Source organism: Oryctolagus cuniculus, chromosome 9 (genome assembly GCF_964237555.1).
Source record: "Oryctolagus cuniculus chromosome 9, mOryCun1.1, whole genome shotgun sequence".
Lineage (NCBI taxonomy): Eukaryota > Metazoa > Chordata > Mammalia > Lagomorpha > Leporidae > Oryctolagus > Oryctolagus cuniculus.
This window is the reverse complement of record NC_091440.1, coordinates 96,415,562-96,440,052: the sequence shown is the minus strand read 5'-3', so window position 1 is coordinate 96,440,052 and position 24,491 is coordinate 96,415,562. Positions and strand designations below refer to the sequence as shown.

At 41.8% G+C, this 24,491-nt stretch overlaps 1 protein-coding gene across 7 annotated transcripts in view; it reads left to right on the top strand.

Annotated features, from left to right (window-relative positions):
• The window catches only part of LOC100358094 (phospholipid-transporting ATPase IB), a 167,132-nt gene that overhangs the window by 43,069 nt on the left and 99,572 nt on the right, over positions 1–24,491 (top strand). For all 7 annotated transcript variants that reach the window (XM_070049180.1, XM_070049181.1, XM_070049177.1 and 4 more), the window contains exons 11-14: positions 490–601; positions 8,561–8,723; positions 16,946–17,073; positions 18,816–18,893. In XM_070049180.1, coding sequence (XP_069905281.1) covers positions 490–601; positions 8,561–8,723; positions 16,946–17,073; positions 18,816–18,893 — 481 coding nt within the window. The remainder of the gene's footprint in view (positions 1–489; positions 602–8,560; positions 8,724–16,945; positions 17,074–18,815; positions 18,894–24,491) is intronic.

Here is a 24,491-nt window from a genome sequence, read left to right as displayed (position 1 = left end):
GTTGTATAGGACTTTTACAGGAGCATCTTCTACTTAGTGGGTCGTTAGTGCCAAGGGGAGCAGACCAAACCAACAAAGCAGGCTGAGCTTGTCTTCTGTGCTCTAAATTATCCCACATTGGGCCTTCTGTAGCTTGGTAAATAGGCATACAGCTATTTCTCTGCCCACATAATCCTCTCTGACAAATAATTTTATAGTCACCCTAAGTTTAAGTGATAATTTTCTCACTCCCCAGTTTTTAATCAGCATGCCCGTGCAGTGGTAAAAAAATGAATACTTAAGCCAATTCCTCCCCACCCCAACCCTGCTACCGCTGACCCTTTAGGGAGAGGTGCTTTATGAAGAAATATTTGTTTTATTGTCATATGGCCCCCAAAAGTTGAACTTGACAATAGAAAAGAAACATAGGTTAAAGCCCATGCTTTTATTGTACATCATAACAAGAGGAAACTTCTTTGGTCCCTTATGAATGCTCTCTTTTATTTGTAGCCCTGTTGCAATTGGACCTGACCAGGTCTTGCTAAGAGGAACCCAACTAAGAAACACTCAGTGGATCGTTGGCGTAGTGATTTACACTGGCTTTGACACCAAATTCATGCAGGTAAAATAAATTGTAATGACAAATATTTCTGCTTCTAGATTTTTCCCTCTGCTTTTAAGAAGAGAGCAAAGTCAGTATATGGGTGGTATTCAAAACACTCATGGAAATGCAGGTTATGAAGAAATATATATGAATTCCATTTTTTTTGCCCCAACATAAACTTACTCAAAATTTCATTTTCCCTGAACCTTTGGAATCATCCTTGTATATGGCTGCCGGTTAAGGTAAGACTGTTTTGTTTTTTTAAATTTTTTTCCAAATGTATATTAGAAGTTCTACTTAAGTTATCTCTCTCACAGACTGCTCCTCTAAGATGTTACCTTTTGATCAGCCTTCAGAACATCTTATTTTGCCATAGGATATTTAAAGTATTTATTTATTTATTTATTTATTTTAGCTGAAGTCCTTAACTCTCTCTCTCTCTTTTTTTTTAACTTTTATTTAATGAATATACATTTCCAAAGTACAGCTTATGGATTACAATGGCTTCCCCACCCATAACCTCCCTCCCACCCGCAACCCTCCCCTTTCCCGCTCCCTCTCCCCTTCCATTCACATCAAGATTCATTTCCAATTCTCTTTATATACAGATCAGTTTAGCATATATTAAGTAAAGATTTCAACAGTTTGTACCCACATAGAAACACAAAGTGAAAAATACTGTTTGAGTACTAGTTATAGCATTAAATCTCAATGTACAGCACACTAAGGACAAAGATCCTACATGAGGAGTAAGTACACAGTGACTCCTGTTGTTGACTTAACAAATTGACACTCTTGTTTATGGCATCAGTAATCACCCTAGGCTCTTGTCATGAGTTGCCAAAGCTATGGAAGCCTTTTAAGTTCACCAACTCTGATCATATTTAGACAAGGTCGTAGTCAAAGTGGAAGTTCTCTCCTCCCTTCAGAGAAAGGTACCTCCTTCTTTGATGACCTGTTCTTTCCACTGGGATCTCAAATAAGAAAGCTTTTATTTAATAAATATAAATTTTGAAAGTACAACTTTTGGATTATAGAGGTTCTTCCCCCCATAACCAGCCTCCCATCCACAAACTGTCCCATCTCCTACTCCTTCTCCCATCCCATTCTTCATTAAGATTCATTTTTAATTATCTTTATATACAGAAGATCAACTTAGTATATACTAAGTAAAGATTTCCACAGACTGCACCCACACAGACACACAAAGCATAGAGCACTGTTTGAAGACCAGTTTTACCATTAATTCTCATAGTACAACACATTAAGGACAGAGGTCCTACATGGGGAGCAAGTGCAGTGACTCCTGTTGTTGATTTAACAATTGACACTCTTATTTATGACGTCAGTGATCACCCGAGGCTCTTGTCATGAGCTGCCAAGGCTACGGAAGCCTCCTGAGTTCACAAACTCCGACCTTATTTATACAAGGCCATATTCAAAGTGGAAGCTCTCTCCTCCCTTCAGAGATAGGTACCCCCTTTCTTGATGTCCTGTTTAAAGTATTGTTAATAAGAAGTAACTTGCTAATCTATCCTTTTTTCTGTTATTGATGAATAACATTTGGCTTTAACTGTTCCTTCCACAAATATCTGTTTTGCAGCCACTTAACTGCAAAAGTCAATTGGAAAAACTCATGGTACATAGGGACTTGGGTACAGTTCCTGTCCCTGAGTCACGTTTAGTGCATGTAGGAGCACAGTCAAGGCAATAGACTAGCACATGGTAAAGAGGAAGGCGTAGGTAAAGGATGCTGTGTGTGTACACGGGCGCCCTATCCAACACAACGCTGAGGCTCCTTTGGGGAAGCAGCATGTAAAGTGAAACCTTCACATGTATAGAGTAGATAGAAATTAGAAGGAGTGAGGAGGTAAGAAGGAAGAGGCTGGTAAGAGAGGTGTAGGCCAAATACCGTGTCGGTGTTGGAACACAATTTGGCAAATGCAACTCAAGGTGGCTGTTGTGTAGAGGGCAGAAGGCACACAGGGGTGAGGCAATACTCGGCGAGTGTTTAGTACCCATGCACCTGAGGAACTGGTGCATTTTCTTGCAAAGCTGTGACTAACTCAGTAGAACGCACTTTGCATAGGCTTCTCTCTTCTCTGCATCACTTTCCTTTTCCCCTCACTGTCACTCTCCTGAAACTGCACCCAGCAATAAGGCATTTTACCACAGACTCTGTCTTCTAAGAGATTCAGGCTAAGACAGTGGTATAAATTCACGTTTGGTCACAAATAGGAGTTTATATTTGAATGAGATACCAGGGTTAACAATCACTCATTGCATGTGGTCTGCTGGAACCCGCACTATCATGACGTAATTGCAAGGTGCACAGCTCTTCAATGCCACACATTTTTGTCTTCAGTTGTAATACTCTATTGACCCTACACATGATAGCAAAGCAGTTCATCCATGACTTAAATGCATGCAGTAAATGAACATAAAACATCGTATTCTCCTCCCAGTGTGGTTGGTCGGCACAGCAGCTCAGGATGAAGTACATCCTGCTCCATCATAGAATTTTGTGTATCTAAATCATAACATAAGTTATTATCCACATTGATCAAGTCGCCTCAGAATAATATAAATCCCAGAGAGGCAATTATCACAGCTTGGTAAAGCAACAACTATTTAAGTACATCCTTCCCCAGAGATTTTAAAACCAACACACTTGGCTGAAAATCTCTATTATATAGCATTTGAAGCTATTACATATGCAAGGAAACATCAAAAAGTTTGTGGAAAATGAAATCAAGACAATTTTATTTTTTATGCAAAAACTTTGAAATCCATGAATAGTGTTTTTCATAAATGCACGTACCTGAACTTTTTGAAGAGCTTCATTTGAATGGATTTCCAAAAAAAATTTTTAAAGATTTATCTATTTATTTGAAAGGCAGAATTATAGAGAAGGAGAAGAGGGAGGGAAGGAGGGAGGGAGGGAGAGAGAGAGAGATTGATCTTCCATCTGCTGGTTCACTGCCCAAATGACCACAATGGCCAGGGCTGGGCCAGGCTGAAGGTGGGAGCCAGGAGGTTCATCAGGTCTCCCACGTGGATGTAGGGGCCCAAACATTTGGGCCATCTTCCACTGCCTTTTCCAGGCCATCAGCTGGTAGCTGGATTCAAAGAGGAGACATCAAGGCTTGAACTGGGCTGGCGCCGCGGCTCACTAGGCTAATCCTCTGCCTTGCAGTGCTGGCATACTGGGTTCTAGTCCCGGTTGGGGCACCGGATTCTGTCCTGGTTGCCCCTCTTCCAGGCCAGCTCTCTGCTATGGCCCGGGAGTGCAGTGGAGGATGGCCCAAGTGCTTGGGCCCTGCACCCACACGGGAGGCCAGGAAAAGCACCTGGCTCCTGGCTTCGGATCAGTGCAGTGCGCTGGCCGTGGTGGCCATTGGAGGGTGAACCAACAGCAAAAGGAAGACCTTTCTCTCTGTCTCTCTCTCTCTCACTGTCCACTCTGCCTGTCAAAAAATAAAAAAATAAAAAAATAAAAAAGAGAGACTTGAACCAACACCTATATGGGATCTGGCTTAACCTGGCTGTGCTACAACACTGGCCCTGAATTTCAAAATTTTTGACACTTAAATAAGCTTATCTTTAAATTTCATTTTTCCACAAGATTTTTGAAGCACCCTTGTGCAAGTTAACAGAAGAGAGAAAATAGCATGATTGCCTTGCATGTGCATATATATGTAATATAAATGTATGTATGTAAGGAGGCTTCAGAAAAGTCAGTTTCCAATGACTTTTCATTTAGCTTCATTAGCAGGGAGCTGGATCAGAAGAGAAGCAGCCAGGATATAAACTGGTGCCCATATGGGATGCTGGTGCCACAGGCAAAGGCTTAGCCCACTGTGCTATAGCGCTGGCCCCAAACTTAGGGTTTTTTTAGCCTTGTCTATTTCTGTGCTTGGTAAGAAAATGGTTATTTCCATTATCAGCTCATATTTCATAATTTGTAAACTTTCAATATTTTCCTTCAACATTTTCATTAAAAGATAGAAATAGTACTTTTTATATGGAAAAGTCTGAAAAGTTAAGAATGTTTTTGTCTATGATTCTATGCACCTCTGCAGACAAGTTATACAGAGATTTTTTAAAAAACTTTTATTTAGTAAATATAATTTTCCAAAGTACAGTTTATGGATTACAATGGCTCCCCCCCCATAACTTCCCTCCCACCCGCAACCCTCCCCTCTCCTACTCCCTCTCCCATTCCATTCACATCAAGATTCATTTTCAATTATCTTTATATACAGAAGATCAATTTAGTATATATTAAGTAAAGATTTCATCTGTTTGCACCCACACAGAAACACAAAGTGTAAAAATACTGTTTCAGTACTAGTTACAGCATTAATTCACATTGGACAACACATTAAGGACGGAGATCCCACATGAGGAGTAAGTACACAGTGACTCCTGTTGTTGACTTAACAATTTGACACTCTTGTTTATGGTGTCAGAAATCTCCCTAATCTAGTCATGAGTTTCCAAGGATATGGAAGCCTCTTTAGTTTGCTGACTTTGATCTTATTTAGACAAGGTTGTAGTCAAAGTGGAAGTTCTTTCCTCCCTTCAGAGAAAGATACCTCCTTCTCTGATGGCCTGTTCTTTCTACTGGGATCTCACTCTCAGAGGTCTTTCATTTAGGTTTGTTTGTTTTTTTTTTTTTTTTTTTTTTTTGCCAGAGTGTCTTGGCTTTCCATGCCTAAAATACTCTCATGGGCTCTTCAGCCATATCTGAATGCCTTAAGGGCTGATTTTGAGGCCAGAGGAAATCTGCCATTCTATGAGTATGCTGTGTATCCCACTTCCCATGTTGGATCGTTCTCTCCTTTTTTGATTCTATCAGTTAGTATTCGCAGACACTAGTCTTGTTTGTGTGATCCCTTTGACTCTTAGGCCTATCAGTGTGATCAATTGTGAACTGAAGTTGATCACTTGGACTAGTGAGATGGCATTGGTATATGCCACCTTGATGGCATTGTATTGGAATCCCCTGGCACGTTTCTAACTCCACCATTTGGGGCAAGTCCGATTGAGCATGTCCCAAATTGTACATCTCCTCCCTCTCTTATTCCCACTCTTATATTTAACAGGGATCACTTTTCAGTTAAAATTTAAACACCTAAGAATAAATGTGTGTTAATTACAGAGTTCAACCAATAGTACTAGAACAAAAATTTACTAAAAGGGATAAAGTATTACATTGTACATCAATAGTCAGGACAAGAGCTGATCAAGTCACTGTTTCTCATAGTGTCCATTTCACTTCAACAGGTTTCCCCTTTGGTGCTCAGTTAGTTGTCACCGATCAGGGAGAATTTATGATATTTGTCCCTTTGGGACTGGCTTAATTCATTCAGCATGATGTTTTCCAGATTCCTCCATTTTGTTGCAAATGACCGGGTTTCATTGTTTTTGACTGCTGTATAGTATTCCATAGAGTACATGTCCCATAATTTCTTTATCCAGTCTACCGTTGATGGGCATTTGGGTTGGTTCCAGGTCTTAGCTATTGTGAATTGAGCTGCAATAAACATTAATGTGCAGACAGCTTTTTTGTTTGCCAATTTCATTTCCTTTGGGTAAATTCCAAGGAGTGGGATGGCTGGGTCGAACGGTAGGGTTATCTTCAGGTTTCTGAGGAATCTCCAGACTGACTTCCATAGTGGCTTGACCAGTTTGCATTCCCACCAACAGTGGGTTCGTGTCCCTTTTCCCCCACATCCTCGCCAGCATCTATTGTTGGTAGATTTTTGTATGTGAGCCATTCTAACTGGGGTGAGGTGAAACCTCATTGTGGTTTTGATTTGCATTTCCCTGATTGCTGGTGATCTTGAACATTTTTTCATGTGCCTGTTGGCCATTTGGATTTCCTCTTTTGAAAAATGTCTATTGAGGTCCTTGGCCCATCTCTCAAGTGGGTTGTTTGTTTTGTTGTTGTGGAGTTTCTTGATCTCATTGTAGATTCTGGTTATTAATCCTTTATCTGTAACATAGTTTGCGAATATTTTTTCCCATTCTGTCGGTTGCCTCTTCACTTTCCTGACTGTATCTTTTGAAGTACAGAAACTTCTCAATTTGATGCAATCCCAAATGTTAATTTTGGCTTTGACTGCCTGTGCCTCATGGGTCTTTTCCAAGAAGTCTTAGCCAGTTCTGATATCTTGGCAGTGTTTCTCCAATGTTTTCTAATAATTTGATGGTGTCGGGTCATAGATTTAGGTCTTTAATCCATGTTGAGTGGATTTTTGTGTAAGGTATAAGGTAGGGGTCTTGCTTCATGATTCTGCACGTGGAAATCCAGTTTTCCTAGCACCATTTATTGAATAGACTGTCCTTGCTCCAGGAATTGGTTTTAGATCCTTGATCAAATATAAGTTGGCTGTAGATGTTTGGGTTGATTTCTGGTGTTTCTATTCTGGTCCATTGGTCTATCCATCTGTTTTTGTACCAGTACCATGCTGTTTTGATTACAACTGCCCTGTAGTATGTCCTGAAATCTGGTATTGTGATGCCTCCAGCTTTGTTTATGTTGTACAAGATTGCTTTAGCTATTTGAGGTCTCTTGCGTCTCCATATGAATTTCAGCATCATTTTTTCTAGATCTGAGAAGAATGTCTTTGGTATCTTGATTGGTATCGCATTGAATTTATAAATTGCTTTTGGGAGAATGAACATTTTGATGATGTTGATTCTTCGAATCCATGAGCATGGATGATTTTTCCATTTTTTGGTATCCTCTTCTATTTCTTTCTTTAAGATTTTGTAATTCTCATCGTAGAGATCTTTAACGTCCTTAGTTAAGTTTATTCCAAGGTATTTGATTGTTTTTGTAGCTATTGTGAATGGGATTGATCTTAGCAGTTCTTTCTTGGCTGTGGCATTACCAAGTTATACAGAGATTTGAGGAGTCTCTCTTGAAATGTTAATAGCAAACCAACATTTAAACCTCTCACTTCAGGTGTGGGATATAGCTCTGAAGATTTTAGCAGCTTTGGTTTCCCTAAATATGTACATGTTTAGGTGGTTCTTGTCTTAATAAAACCTTTAGTATTTTCCCAGGAAATGTAGGTAAAAAATATCTTTTAATAGTTTTGAAATTAGTACTAAGTCAATAATGACAAGCAGTACAATTATCAAATTTATTCAGTTTTTTTACTTATTATTTGCCTATACAGCCGACCACTTAGACTTCGAGATTTATCACACTTGGTGTTTTTAAAAACCCTAGAACACAGAGGTGATAGATCAACTACGTGAGTGTGTTTTCTAGGGAGTAACAAAGGCTTGTCAGGACTGAAGTGGGAAAAACATGCTTATTCCAGCAACAGAATGCACTTGTTTGGTGAAGGCTGTAGTCTCCTTTTTTTTTTTTTCAAATGTATTTATTTGAGAGATCGGGTGGGGAGAGGAAGGAGGGGAGAGAGAAGAATGGGGTGAGAGAGGGGGGGAGAGAGAGAAAGGAAGAGAGGGAGGAGAGAAGAAGAGAGAGGAGAGGAGAGGAGAGAGGGAAGAGAGAAAGAGAGAGAAAGAGAGAGGAAGAGAGAGAGAGAGAGAGAGAGAGAGAGAGAGAGAGAGAGAGAGAGAGAAACACTCCCATTTGCTCTTTCATTCCCCAAACACCTGCAGCAGGGAGAACTGGGCCATGGCCAAAGCCAGGAGCCTGGAACACTATCCAGGTTGCCCTTGTGGGTGGCACTTGAGCCACCACAGCCACCTCCCAGAGTCTGCATTGGTGGGAAGCTGGAGTCAGGAGCCAGAGCCATTATTGAACCCGGGCTCAGAGATGTGGGACATGGGCCTCTTAACCACCAGGCTAAACATCCCTCACTCTTCTGTCAACTGTTAACAAAGTTTTACCTCCCATTGCCATCAAAATGTCTGCATACTACAATGCCTTTAATTTTTTTATTTTTGTCTTTTTTTTGGCTTTGTGTTTTGTGTCCATGTGCTGCTGTGCAGAATTCTGTCAAATCACCTCTCAAGAGATCCAAGGTGGAGAAGGTGACCAACTTGCAGATCCTGGTTTTGTTCACCATGCTGCTGGTCATGGCCTTGGTGAGCTTTGTGGGAGAAGTGCTGTGGAACAAGCAGTACAGGGCCACCATTTGGTACCTAAACAACGGTAAGTGTGAGGATGTGGTAAGAAACTGCCTTTTTTTTTTAGGTTGTTTTGCTTTTAAACCTTACATTAGAGTCTTGTTTCTGTGCTTTTATTTAAAAAGGAAAGCACTTATTCTACTTGGTGCATTTTTGGGAAAGAAATAGATCACTAATGAGTATTACAAACAGCATATTATTTTCCCAAGATTTTTTAAAGATTTGTTTTTAATTGACAAATAGAAATTGTATAGTATTTATAAAATACAATAGGAAGTTTTGATACACCTATATGTTGTGAAATGATTTTATCATTTTATCAATGAATATACCCATCATCTTAATTAACTGAGATTAATTAAATTAATTAATTTATCAATTAATATACCCATTTTATCATTTTCTTGTGATAAAAACATAACATTTTACTTATTTTATTTATTTTTGTCAGATAAGTATTTTTTAATAATGGACAAAAACTATGTTGATACAACTTTGTTCCTCCACTTTTCAGTGTATTATTATTTTTTTTTAAAGATTTATTTATTTATCTGAAATGTAGAGTTACAGACAGAGAGAGAGAGTCTTCCATCTGCTGGTTCAAGTTCACTCCCCAAATAGCTGCAACAACTGGAACTGGGCCAGGACAGAGCCAAGAGCTTCTTCTGAGTCTCCCACGTGGGTGCAGGGGCCCAAGGACTTGGGCCATCTCCCACTGCTTTCCCAGGTGCACGAGCAGGGAGCTGGATCGCAAGTGGAGCAGCTGAGGCTTGAAGGCTACGGCACTTATCTGGGATGCTGGCGTTGTAGGCGGCAACTTAACCCACCATGCCGCAGCATGGGTCCCTATTATTGTTATTTTTAACATTTTATTTCAGAGTAGTTTTAAATGTTTAAAACAAAAATTAAGAGGTCTTACTACAAATAGTTTCAATATACCCCTCATTCATTTATCATATTAACATCCCAAACTAATGTATTTGCCACAATTCATGAGCTATAGTCATTTTCTCCAATTTTTTAAAAATCTAAACTCCTTATGTGTTTTCCATCCCTCCCAGCCTCTAGTAATCAACAATATGTGTTCAGATTCAGCTTTTTTTTTAATGTTAGTTCCCACATATGAGGGAAAACATGCAGTGTTTGTCTTTCTGTGCCTGTCTTACTTAACTCAACCTGATATCCTCCAGTTCCATCCATTTTTCTGCAAATGACAGGAATTCATTCTTTTTTTTACAGCTCCATAGTATCCCAATGTGTATATATATATATATTTCCTATATGTGTATATATTAATTTCCTAAGATTTAAAAAAAGTGTTATTAATTAATTAATTACTTAATATAGATGTATATACCCCATTTTCTTTATCCATTCCTCTGATGGTAAGACACCTTGGTTGATTCCGTATCTTGGCTGTTGTGAACAGTGCTGCTATACACATGGTGAAGCAGGTATCTCTTTGACACCATGAGTTAATGTCTTTTGGGTACATTCCCAATAGTGGGATTGCTGGATCATAGGGCAGTTGCATTTGTAGTTTAAAAGAAATTTCTATACTGCACTAATTTACAGAGGCTGCACTACTTTACATTCCCCCCAGCAGCTTTGCCCACAGCCTTGCCAGTTTTGTTGCTCTCTCTCATTTGGATACTAGTCATTGTGACAGATTGAGGTGATGTCTGATTGTGGTTTTGATTTGCATTTCCATGATGGCAAGTGATATTGAGCATTTTTTCTTACGTTTGTTTGCGATTTGTGTTTCTTCTTCTTTTTTTTTTTTTTGTTTAAGAATTATTGTATTTATTTGAAAGGTAGAATCACAGAGGGAGGTAAAGCCAGAGAGAGAGAGGTCTTCCATTCCACTGGTTCACTCCCCAAATGACCGTAATGGCCAGAGCTGAGCTGATCTGAAGCCAGGAGCCAGGAGCTTCTTCCAGGTCTCCCACATGGGTACAGGGGCTCAAGGACTTGGGCCATCTTCTACTGCTTTCCCAGGCCACGGCAGAGAGCTGGATCAGAAGAGGAGCAGCCAGGACTTGAATCGGCGCCCATATAGGATGCTGGTGCTGCAGGCTGGGGCTTTAACTCACTGCACCACAGTGCTGGCCCCCATATTTCTTCTTCTGAGAATTATGAAGTCCTTTGCCAATTTAACTGGATTTTTGTTGTTATTGTTGTTGCTCAGTTTTTGCTATATTCTGGATGTTAATCCTTTGTCGCATAAGTAACTTGCAAATATTTTCTTCCATTTTGTCAGGTGTCTCTTCACTCTACTGCTTTTTTCCTTTGTTGTACAGAAACTTCAGAGTTTGATATAATCCCATCTGTCTAGTTTTGTTTTTTGTTGCCTGTATTTTAGGGGTCTCATCCTAAGAGTCATCACCTACACTAATGTCTAAATGTTTTCCTCTAGCAATTTCATAGGTTGTGGTCTTCAGATGTCTGATCCATATTGAATTGAGTTTTGCATATGGTGAGAGGTGGGGAGCTAATTTCATCCTCCCATATATGCATATCCAGTTTTGCCAGCAACATTTGTTGAAAAGACTATCCTTTCTCTGCTATATGTTCTTGGTACCTTCATCAAAAGTCAGTTGACTGTTTTTGAGTAGATTAATTTCTTGATTCTCTATTCTGATCCATTGATCTATATGCTAAATTTTAAATCAATACCATGCTGTTTTAATTAATTACAATAGTTTTGTAGTATAATTTGAAATCAGCTATTGTGATATATTCGGGTTGTTTTCTTTCTCTTAGGATTGCTATGGCTATTTTCGGTCTTTTATGATTTCATATCTAGTTCAGGATTGTTTTTTTCTAATTCTGTGAAGAATGTCATTGGTATTATAAGGATTGCATTGTATCTGTAGATCACTTTAGGTAATATAGACATTTTAATTAATTCTTCCAATCCAAGAGCAAGAAATATCTTTCTGTTTCTTGGGTCGTTGATAATTTCTTTTATCAATGTTTTATACTTTTCATTTTAGGGAACTTTCATTTCTTTGGTTAACTTTATTCCCAAATATTTGATTTTTTGGTATCTATTTTAATGGGATTTCTTTCCTGATTTCTCTTTCAGTGATATTATTGTTGGTATATAAAAATGCTACTTTTATTGTATTGTATTTATTTTGAAAGTCAGAGTTACACAGAGAGAGGGAGACTTAGATAAAGAGGGATCTTCTGGCCAGTGCTGCGGCTCACTAGGCTAATCCTCCACCTGCGGCACCAGCACTCTGGGTTCTAGTCTCGGTTGGGGTGCCGGATTCTGTCCCGGTTGCTTCTCTTCCACTCCAGCTCTCTGCTGTGGCCCGGAAAGGCAGTGGAGGATGGCCCAAGTGCTTGGGCCCTGCACCCGTATGGGAGGCCAGGAGGAGGCACCTGGCTCCTGGCTTCAGATCACCGCAGCACGCTGGCTGTAGTGGCCATCTGGGGGATGAACCAATGGAAGGAAGACCTTTCTCTCTGTCTCTCTCTCTCTCACTGTCTAACTCTGTCAAAAAAAAAGAGGGATCTTCCATCTGCTGGTTCACCCTTCAGATGGCTACAATGGTCAACACTGGGCTAGGTTGAAGCCAGGAGCCAGGAGCTCCATCCTGGTCTCCCATGTGGGTGGGAGGGGCCCAAACACTTGGGTCATCTTCTGATGCTTTTTCCAGGCCATTAGTGGGGAGCTGAATGAGAAGTGGAGCAGCTGGGACATGAACCGGTGCTCATGTGGGAAGCCAGCAGCATTGCAGGCAGTGGATTAATCCACTATGCCACAATGTTGGTCAGCAGGAGTATTGATTTTTGAACCATGCTTGCATCTCTGGGATGAATCCTGCTTGATCATGAGGTGTGATCTTTTTGATGTGGTGTTGGATTTGGTTTGCTAATATTTTGTTGAGAATTTTTGTGTCTCTGTTCATCAAGGATATTGCACTGTAGCTTGCGTGTGTGTGTGTGTGTGTTGGTGTGTTCTGTGTCTTGGTTAGGATTTGGTATCAGAGTGATGCTGGCCTTGTAAAAAGAGTTAGGCAGAGTTCCACCCCTTTTAATATTTTGAAATAGTTTGAAAAGTATTGGCGTTAACTCCCCTTTAAATGTTTTGTGGAATTCAGTAGTAAAGCCATCAGATCCTGGACTTTTCCTTGATGGGGGACTTAATTACTGCTTCAAATCTTGTTGCTAGTTATGGGTCTGTTTAGATTTTTCTCTCTCTTCTTGATTTGATCTTGGTAGGAAATTATCCATTTCTTTAAGGTTTTCCAATTTGTTAGCATATTGTTGTTCATAGCAGTTTGTTTGTTATCTTTGGATTTCTGAGGAATCAGTAGTAGTGTCTCCTTTATCATCTCTAATTGTATTTATTTGAGCTTTTCCTCTTCCTTTTCAGTCTGGCTAAAGGTTTGTCTATTTTGTTTATATTCTCCAAAAGGCAGCTTTTCATTTTGTTGACCTTTTGTATTTTTTTAAGTTTCAATTTCACTTGTTTTTGTGCTTATTCTTATTATTTCTCACCTCTTGGTAATTCCAGGATTGATTAGTTCTTGTTTGTCTAAGTCTTTGAAGTGAATCATGACATTATTTATTTGAGATCTTTCTATTTTCCTGATGTAAGCACTTATCACCATAAACTTCTCTCTTAATATTGTTTTTGCTGTGGCCCACAGGTTTTGATATATTGTGTGTTTGTTTTCATAAACATTTTTAAAAGATTTATTTAATTTATTTATTTAAAAGGCAGTATTACACAGAGAGAGGCACACGCACACACACACAGAGCAGAGAGAGACAGAGACAGAAAGAGAGAGAGAGAAAGAGAGATTGATTAATTGTATTTGCTGGTTCATTCTCCAAATGGCTGCAACCACTGGCTGTTTCATATCTCTAGGTCTGTGGTCCAGCACCCCTCTTGCCTCAAATACACCTCAAATCTCGCTTTGCATAGACAGGCACCTTCTACTCCTTAAGTAGGCCAAGATGAGGCATTACTTTCCAGGGTGGCATTTCTTCATTTCCTGATTTCCTCTGTCTTACTTACTACCTCCCTCTCCATTTCCATTTTTATTTACTGTTTATTTATATCCCCTCCCCACCAGATTTTGGATTTTAAAATATTATTTATTTTTATATTGGGAGAGAGGTTATGTGTGTGTATGACAGAGAGAGAGAGAGAGAGAGCGTGAGTGAGCCAATTTGCTGGTTTTTCCCCTAAATACTTACAGTGGCTCCAGGGCTGAAGCTAGGAACCTGGAATTCTGTCCAGGTCTCCCGTGTGGGCAGCGGGACCCCAGCTGCTTGAGCCATCACCACTGCCTCCCAATATCTGCATTAGCAGGATGCTGGAGTCAGGAGCCAGAGTTGGGCCTCCAGTGTAAGTCAAAACCATGTACTCCAGTGTAGGACTTGGGCATCCTGTCTTAACTGCTATATCCAACACCTGCCCCTAGATTGTAAATTTTTGAGGACTAAAATAATTATACTCTTAACTCCAAGAACAGTGTCTTTGCATAGTAGGAACTTGGTAATTAGTTGGCTAACTGACTATAATAAATAATTTAAGAATTGAGCCAGAACTCTATGGATTAGAAAGCCTCTTGTTTACTGAAAGGAAAAATGAGATTCTATATGTATACCAAAAACATAGAAAAAGTTAGTAGCTTCTTTGGAATAAAAACTCAGAATTGGCTCTAGATATCTTACCAGGATAATCTAGTCCAAATAAAGATAAGAACATTGGGTGATTAGAGTAGTAACTACATTTTCAGTAATTAATATATTTGACAAAGAGTAAAGATTTCATCTCAATTTCTCTGTCTATAAAATTGTCATAGCAAGATATGTCTCTAGTTTTCTTGAAAGAATGACTTATAAACACAAAATAAAAGAATGAGAGTGTAATCATGGTAAATAAGGGAAAGTTAGAAAATTTCAAGGTGATAGAGCTTGAATAGATGGGATAGTGGGCCAGTGCCGCGGCTCACTAGGCTAATCCTCAGTCTGCGGTGCCAGTACTCTGGATTCTAGTCCCGGTCGGGGCACCGATTCTGTCCCGGTTGCTCTTCTTCCAGTCCAGCTCTCTGCTGTGGCCCAAGAAGGCAGTGGAAGATGGCCCAAGTGCTTGGGCACCTGCACCTGCGTGGGAGACCAGGAAAAGGCACCTGGCTCTTGGCTTCGGATCAGCACAGGGCGCTGGCTGTAGCGGCCTTATAGGGAGTGAATCAATGGAAGGAAGACCTTTCTCTCTCTCTCACTGTCTAATCTAACTCTGCCTGTCCAAAAAAAAAAAAAAAAAAAAAAAAAAAGGTGGGATGGGGGATGGTGAATTGAACTTGACTTTTTAGGTTGATGGAATTTAGAAATCTAGATTTACTTCCTATTGTTCTAAATTCCTGGTAAGTTTTCTCTAAGAAAATAAATGAATATAAAATGAATATAAAATTTTATTTAGTAGAACACACCCTCTTTACCAAATAACTTGTGTTTAGCTCTTTTCATTTGCAACCCCTTCCCTGTAACAGAGTTATGAAAACTTAATATACATGATTGAAACACAGGTAGGCCTGGCACTGGGATTTTATTTATTTGAAAGAATTACAGAAAGAGGTAGAGCCAGAGAAAGAGAGGTCTTCCATTCCACTGGTTCACTCTCCAGATGACCACAACAGCCAGAGCTGAGCCAACCTGAAGCCAGGAGCCAAGAGCTTCTTCTGGGTCTCTTACACGGGTGCAGGGGCCCACGGACTGGGCCATCTTCCACTGCTTTCCCAGGCAATAGCAGAGAGCTGGATTGGAAACAGAGCAGCCAGGACTGTAACCCGTGCCCATATGGGATGCTGGTGCTACAAGCCGGGGCTTTAACCTGCTGCACCATGGCGCCAGCCCCTTCAGTGTGATTTTTCTTATGAGTGTAGCAAGACTTAGTACTGTGACCCCTCGCCTGTCTTCCGCAGCTCTTTTGAAGTGATTTGTATAGTTGTATAGGCAAAGGTGTGTGTAGCCATTCCACTGGGAGGTGGTTGCAGGGGGGTGGTCGCCGGAGCCTCTGACTTAGCCAGCACCTTGGTTTTACGTCCCAATCCTATCTCTTAATTCCATTTTCCACAAACCTTTTGGAGTACCCGCATAGATACTGTGATTTCCCCAGAGGCCACCCCACACTCTTTGACTTCACACCAACTTTATTTCCAGTGAGAAGCCTGCTTCATTCCCTTCCCCTCATCTCCTGCAGTTAGCAAACTCCTTCTTCGAGTGTTGCTCACTTCCTATTTGAAAATCCTGCCCTGGGCCTCCGTGCTATGCTGCTGTTGCCGTACTCAGCGTTCAGTGCCTTCATGGAATGCACCATGACGTAGTTGCTGCGTCAGCTTCCGTGTGACACTGCACCCTGTGTCCCTTTGGGCAGGGTCTGTGTCTTACTCAGTTGTGAATCTCATTGCTTCCCAGACTCCCAATTACATGGCTTGTATTTAACTGATACTTTTTTTTTTTTTTTGACAGGCAGAGTGGACAGTGAAAGAGAGACAGAGAGAAAGGTCTTCCTTTTGCCACTGGTTCACCCTCCAATGGCCGCTGCGGCCAGTGCACTGCGGCCGGCGCACCGCGCTGATCCAAAGGCAGGAGCCAGGTGCTTTTCCTGGTCTCCCATGGGGTGCAGGGCCCAAGCACTTGGGCCATACTCCACTGCACTCCCGGGCCACAGCAGAGAGCTAGCCTGGAAGAGGAGCAACCGGGACAGAATCCAGTGCCCCGACCGGGACTAGAACCCGGTGTGCTGGCGCCGCAAGGCGGAGGATTAGCCTAGTGAGCCGCAGCGCTGGCCCTAACTGGTACATTTTTAAAGTATTTATATTTATGTCCACTTTTAAAAATAAGTTTCATGTAGAAAATTCTACAACCTTAAAAAAGTATTTATTTCTGTTTTATTTGAAAGACAGAGACAGATACAGACAAACAGACAGATAGGGAGATATCACCTATCCACTGTTTCACTTCCCAAATGCCTGCAACAGCCAGAGATTGACCAGGGTAAAGCTAGGAACCGCGAACCTAACCTGCTTCTCCCACATAGATGGCAGGGATCCAAGTACCTGAGATATCCTGCTAGTTCCCAGGATACACATTAGCAGGATGCTGGAATCAGTAGCAGGGTTAGGACTCGAACACAGACATTCCAGTATGGGATGCGGGAATCCCAAGATGGTGTCAAGATGATACTGAAGCTGTGACATGGTTCTTCTGATTTTCTTCCAGATGTCAGCTACCACAGCTTTGCTTTTGACATTTTGGTGTTCATCATCCTGTACCACAATCTCATTCCCATCAGTCTGCTGGTAACTCTGGAAATCGTGAAATTTATTCAGGCCCAGTTTATAAACTGGGTGAGTATTAAAATCAGAAATCAAAAATTTCTCTCTTGATCCATGACTTTTGTTTTCTTTTCTCTTTTAAAACAAATTTCTGTTGCTTTTTAATTTAGTTTTATTCATTTTAAAAGGGAGAGAGAGAGCGAGGGGGGGGGGGGAATCTCCTGTCTGTTGGTTCACTCCCCAAATGCCAGCACCAGCTGGAGCTGGACCAGACTGAAACAAGGAGTCAGGAACTCAACCTGAGTCTCCCATGTGGGTGGCAGGAACCCAACTACTTGGGCCATCACCTGTTACCTCTCAGGATCTGCATTAATAGAAAACTGGACTCAGGAGCACAGCAGGGACCCAGGCCTTCCAGTACAGGATGCAGGTGTCCCAAGCAGAGTCTCAGCTGCTGCACAGAGCCTGCCCCTTGTCTTGTTGTGAAGAATCAGTATAGGCAGTTGAGTCCTTGTGATGGTGCTAGTACAGCCAGGGGTGACACATTCTTTTACTAGGAAACTCAAGCATCTGTGCCAACATGGCTCAGCGGTACCTGGGTCTCTCTCTGTGTTAACCTGGAGGACACCATTTTTCATATACTTTTTCCTAGTTGATAAGAAATATTTAAGAGAGAGTTGCTTAATAGCAAGTGTAGAGAGATACTTAATCCATTAAAATTCAAGATACTCAGTGGATGAGGTTAGGAGTGGATTTACAGATCTTGGTCAGAATGACAGAAACACAGTCATTACAGAATCACTTCAAATAAGGAAGAGGTTTCTTAGGTGACAGTCATGTACTGTCTGTCATCACTTGGTAAATTGGGACTGTACTAATTTTCCAGTTTGAATTGAGGGTTTCAATATTCAGTTGCCTTTTTAAATACTTTTCTTTGAAATAAAAGTATTGCTAAGTGTCATAATATTAACAATGTCCTCTCCTTATTTCAATGGATTGCATTCATTTGAAGGGGAATATACTTTAACAGCGACAAAGTGAGACAAAATGCTTTGAAATGTGTTCTTGGTTTTCACAAGGGTGCTGTAAGATTTGTGCTGTTGCTCCCATTTCATAGATGTAGTCACTGAGGCACAGAGATGTTGACTGCTGAAGATCCACAGCTTCCCTGAGGCAGAGCCAGGGATTGGAAAATCAAGTTTTCTAATTCCAGATCACCAACACATCAAAATTTCTTTCTTTGTTTTTTTCTAAGATTTACTTATTTTATTTGAAAGGCAGAGTTGCAGAGAGGGAGGGAGGGGGAGAGAGAGAGAGAGAGAGAGAGAGAGATCTTCCATCCACTGATTCACTCCCCAAATGGCTGCAATAGCCAGGGTTGCGTCAAGCCAAAGCCAGGAGCCAGGAGCTTCATCCAGGTCTCCAACATGGGTGGCAGGGGCCCAAGCACTTGAGCCATCCCCTGCTGCTTTCCCAGGCATATCAGCAAGCAGCTGGATCAGAAAGTGGAGCAGCCAGGACTTAAACCAGTGCCCCGTGTGGTATGGTGATGCCATGGATGGTAGTTTAACCTGCTGCGCCACAATGCTGGCCCCTCAAAATTTCTTTCCACATGGCCCTACTTTCTCCTGAATTGAGTCTCTTAACATATGGGAGAAACTAACATATATTGGTTTAATCCAAGTAGTCTGCATTCTCCTTTGCAAGTTCTTTCTGAATTGCAGTCATAGAGAAAGATTAGTATTTTCTTTCTGAAGAAATTTTGAGCCTCATTTTGAGTCTGATTTGGGCCATATTTTTCATTTGTTTTTCAGGATGAAGATATGCATTATAAAGTAAATGATGTCTATGCCATGGCCAGAACATCCAATCTTAATGAAGAGCTTGGGCAGGTGAGCGCCTCTTTGGGAATGGGACAATGTCATAGGAGCTTAAAAGAAGTCTCCAGGGAGAGCTTGTGCTAGTTAACCTGCTGGAGTCTGCCATGAAAGGGAGTTTAAATTGACACAAATAGGAATCTGGTGGGAATTTAAAAGTATCCTTTGTTCAAAACATTGTAATACACATCAGGGGTAATACAGCTGCAACATGGGTATCTGGTGATACTGCATCATGGGTAATGATGCTGCATCATGGGTAATAATATAGCATCCTGGATAATACACTATGCATCATGTTCAAGCAGAGCAGACCTACTATTGGCTACTGTGTGCTTTTGAAAGAGTGAAAGAGCTGGAGGGGAAGGTAGAAGAACTTGCTTTTGACTCTTAGGCTTCCAGTTACCAGGCAGCGACAGGAACTTGCTGTGGGAGCCCTGAATTTCTTCTGCCTCAGCAGGTCACCCGTGGAAATCATCCCGAGGCTGACAGGAAATTTTAGAGACTGCCACAAAGTCTACACCTGCCAAACCCCTGTGTTTGCTTGCAGCTGCCAGAAGAGCAACAATAAAGCTTTACTTTTTAAAGTGGAATTTCTTCCAAAGACAGATCCTGACATGGATTCCTGCTGATGAAAGATGTGCAGAAATGTGGCTCCCTTCCCCCACCCCCGCCACGCCTCTAGGGCCTGGCATCCCATAGAAGGGGTTGAGAATTGTTTGTGCATTTGATTGGTTCTCTTTTTTTCTGCTTGTTTTCACTTAGGGTGCTTTGCTTTGATTATGACCCCATGATCCTTGGACTTTATTGGTAGGATTTCTTTGAGGCCTGTTTGAAGACACTTGAGAATTGTAGCTTTGGTATCAGCAGGAGGTCCTGTGGATATGGAGAAAGGACTGTATTTAAGATCCTAATTTGGGTTAGACCTTTGATGCAACATTTAAAACATAGCTTGGATTGCCCACATCCCATTAACAGAGGTGCCTGGGTACAAGTTCCAGCTCCACTTCGGATCCAGTTTCCTGCTAATGCATACTCTGAGGGGCAGCAGGTGATGGCTCTAGTGCTTGGGTCCTTGTGGGAGACCTGACTGACTTCATGATTCCTGGCTTTAGCTTGTCTCTTCTCAGGCTGTTGCAGGCATTTGGGGGAATGAATCAGTGGATGGCAGATCTCTCTCCGCATTTCAGATAAAAATAAACATTTTAAATCCTAAGTTTTTCTTTTTTATACTATATTGTTCTTATTTCTGTGAAAAGGGTGGTTAGTTCATTCACTGTTAGTTCATCATACTACATAAAATGGAAGATCTCTTTTGCTTTTTCATAGTACATTTTTTTCACTTCAGTATCAACTTCTGGGTACTTTTTTTCTAGGAGATTACCCATTTCTGTCAATTTAAAATGTTTTAGAGATGTAAACAATATTTTTTTTTAATCTTTTATTTAATGAATATAAATTTCCAAAGTACGACTCATGGGTTACAATGGCTTTCCCCCCCATACCGTCCCTCCCACCCACAACCCTCCCCTTTCCCACTCCCTCTCCCCTTCCATTCACATCAAGATTCATTTTCGATTATCTTAATATACAGAAGATCAGCTTAGTATACCTTAAGTAAGGATTTCAACAGCTTGTTCCCACACAGAAACATAAAGTGAAAAATAGTAGATGATTTTTTTTTAAATCATGATGAAATCAGATCAGACCTATTGTCATGTTTAATCCCAGTGAGAGTCAAGTTGGGAATTGATAATTTCTTTCTTTTTTTTTTTTTTTTTTTTTTTACAGAAGATCAGTTTAGTGTACATTAAGTAAAGATTTCAATCGTTTGCACCCCCATAGAAACACAAAGTGAAATATACTGTTTGAGTACTCGTTATAGCATTAAGCCTCAGTGTACAGCACATTAAGGACAGAGATATTTTAAAAATCTCTTTTGTATCTGTTGTGGGGAGCAACCCGGACTATACTGTTACTGGAATTAAGACTTATTCTATGCATCTGCTCTCCCACAATATGGCGCTGGGAGAGAAGAAAACAGCTTCTGCACAGCTGCCTCCAGTTCAGCCAATAAACTGTAGGACTTGCTCCTGATTGGAGGAGAGCAGCGTACTCGGTGTGTGGGCAGCCGAGTTAGGATTGGCGGAGGAGGACTATAAAGGAGGAGAGAGACGGCATGCACCAGGAACATCTAAGGGGAACATCTAAGGGAACACCTGTGCAGCCCCCGAGAGAGCCGGCCGGCGGTGTGCCGCTCCCCTGCGGAAGTGGGGAATGTGGCCAGGGGGAACCGCCCTTCCACGGAGGTGGAAGGGACAGTAGCCAACCCGGGAAGAACCAGCAGCAAACCCGGGGAGGGCCGAGCAGACGAAAGAACAGCGCAGGGTTTAGTGTCGTTCCTCCACGAAGAGGGGGAGCGACATAATGGTGCCGTGACTCGGATATGAAGCCTAGGCAGGGCTTAGTGTCGTTCCTCCATGAAGATGGGGAGCGACATAATGGTGCTGTGACTCGGATAGGAAACTTAGGACGTTTAGGAAACTTAGGAGGGAAGAAACGGGAAGAAATGGGAAAATTTCGGAGAGAGAGACTAGCAAACAGCCTAGGGAAAAGCCGGACGAAAAAGGTGCCGGAAGGAGCTATTGAAAGCCTAGGCATAGACTCAGATACGGACTACGGGGGGAAGCTGGGAGAAATCTCTAAGGTCGAAAGCGAAAGTGAAAGCTAGAACAAACAGACTCGGATGCGGACTGTGGGGAGAGACCAGGAGAAATGAGGGAGGAGTATTGTTGGAGGAAAGCTTGGGGAAACATACCGGGTAGAGAAAAATGTTAGGGAAATTGAAGCCGCGGGACGCTGGGCTAGTGCGAGACCACGGAGTGTGCGCGCAAAGCCGAGCCGCGCAGATGAGAGAGGCGCGGGCTGAAGCGGCTCAGCCGGGAAGCCGCCGAGAAGCAGCCTCGGGGCGGGCGCCGGGAGGCCGCAGGGATAAGAGAAACAGAAGTTTTAGAAGTAAAATGGGAGAAATAGGAATGCCCGGAGATAGAGAAATAGAGAAATAGAAAGGCCTCCCCACAACACAGCAATGAGAGAGCTTGGATTCGGTCTGCCTGATTAGTGAGGCGATGAGCACCTGCGGGCGGCTAGCAGCTTATGCACCGCAGGTCACCGAAAACGGGCACGTTATTAACATCAATAGTCTCCCCACAACATGGCAATGAGAGAGCTTGGATTCGGTCTGCCTGATTAGTAAGGCGGTAAGCACCAGTAGGCAGCTCGACCAGAGTATGAGCTGCAGGTCACCGAAGATAGGCACGAATCAACACCAATAGGCCTCCCCACAATATGGCAATGAGAAGGCTTGGATTCGGTCTGCCTGATTAGTAAGGTGGTAAGCACCAGCAGGTGGCTCGACCAGAGTATGAGCCGCAGGTCACCGAAGACAGGCACGCATCAGCGCCTAAAAACCTCCTCACAGCATGGCGAAGAGAGGACCCGGATTCGGTTTGCCTGATTGATAGGACTTGTAAGAACCTGTGGCAACTCTAGCAAGTAGAGCAGAGTGTGTGCCGCGGGACACCAAAGACAGGCGTGTATCAACGCCAAAAAAATAAAAAGAAAGGGGGATCTGTGGGGAGCAACCCAGACTATACTGTTACTGGAATTAAGACTTATTCTATGCATCTGCTCTCCCACAATATGGCGCTGGGAGAGAAGAAAACAGCTTCTGCACAGCTGCCTCCAGTTCAGCCAATAAACTGTAGGACTTGCTCCTGATTGGAGGAGAGCAGCGTACTCGGTGTGTGGGCAGCCGAGTTAGGATTGGCGGAGGAGGACTATAAAGGAGGAGAGAGACGGCATGCACCAGGAACATCTAAGGGGAACATCTAAGGGGAACATCTAAGGGAACACCTGTGCAGCCCCCGAGAGAGCCGGCCGGCGGTGTGCCGCTCCCCTGCGGAAGTGGGGAATGTGGCCAGGGGGAACCGCCCTTCCACGGAGGTGGAAGGGACAGTAGCCAACCCAGGAAGAACCAGCAGCAAACCCGGGGAGGGCCGAGCAGACGAAAGAACAGCGCAGGGTTTAGTGTCGTTCCTCCACGAAGAGGGGGAGCGACATCTGTGGTTGGATTTCCTTTCTTATTTATCACCTTACATATTTATCTTATTTATCTTCCCTAACAATGGGTGTATAATCTATATTACTGATCTTTTCAGAAAATCAAATTTTGGATTTCTTAATTTTCCTACCAATTTGTTTTTCATTTCATTCATTTTGTTTTTTCCCTCCTTTTTAACAACTTTTTATTTCAGGATAGTTTTATAATCACAAACCAAAAGTTGTAGGCTTGTACAAAGAGTTCCATATACCTCACACCTAATGAACCTTATTATTAACATATTAGTAGATTTGTCACAATCTATAAACCACAACCAACTTCCACTATTTTTAAAATCCAAAATCTCCCTATCCCTCCACCCCTGCTAGCCTCTAGTAATCAACACTTTGTGTTCATATTGAGGTGTTTTTCCTTGTTTTGTTTTTAGTTCACACGTGAGGAAGAATATGCTGTATGTATCATTCTGTGACAGTTTATTTCACTTAACATGATGTTGTCTAGTTCATCCATTTTGCTGCAAATAAAAGGATTTTATTCTTTTCTGTGGTTGAGTTCCATTGTATGTGTATGTATGTTCTGTTGTATGTATGTATGTATGTTCTATTGTATGTATGTATATGTGTGGGTGTGTAAGTGTTTGTGTGATATTTATCCATTCATCTGATGACAGACACCTTAGTTGATTCCATATCATGGCTATTGTGAACAGTGCTGCTATATGCATGGTGAAGCAGATATCTCCTTGATACAATGAATTCATGTCTTTTGAGTATATACCCAGTAGTGGGATTGCTGGGCCATATAGCGGTTCCATTTCTAGTTTTTTAAAAAAAATTTTCGTGCTGTTTTCCACAGTGGCTGCACTAATTTATATTCCCATCAGCAGTGTGTAAGAGGTCACTTTTTTCCACCTCCTCTACCATTTGTTTCTTTTTTTTTTTTTTAAGATTTTAATTATTTATTTCAAAGTCAGAATTACACAGAGAGAGACGGAGAGGCAGAGAGGGAGAGAGAGAGAGAGAGAGAGAGAGGTCTTCCATCTGCTGGTTCGCTCCCCAAATGGCTGCAACGGCTAGAGCTGCACTGATTCAAAGCCAGAAGCCAGGAGCTTCTTCTGGGTCTTCCACGTGGTGCAGGGGCCCAAGCACTTGGGCCATCCTCCACTGCTTTCCCAGGCCATAGTGGAGAACTGGATCAGAAATGGAGCATCCGGGACTCGAACTGATGCCCATATGAGATGCCTGGCGCTGCAGGTGGTAGCTTTGCCCTCTGAGGCACAGCACTGGTCCGCATCCTCCACCATTTGTTACTCTCCATCTTTTGGATAATGGCCATTCTAACAAGGGTGAGGTTTTGATATCATTGTGGTTTTTCATTTCCCTGATGGCTAGTGACATTGTGCATTTTTTCATATATTTGTTGGCCATTTGTATTTCTTTTTTAAAAAATATTTTGTTTATTTGAGAGGTAAAGTTACAGACAGTGAGAGG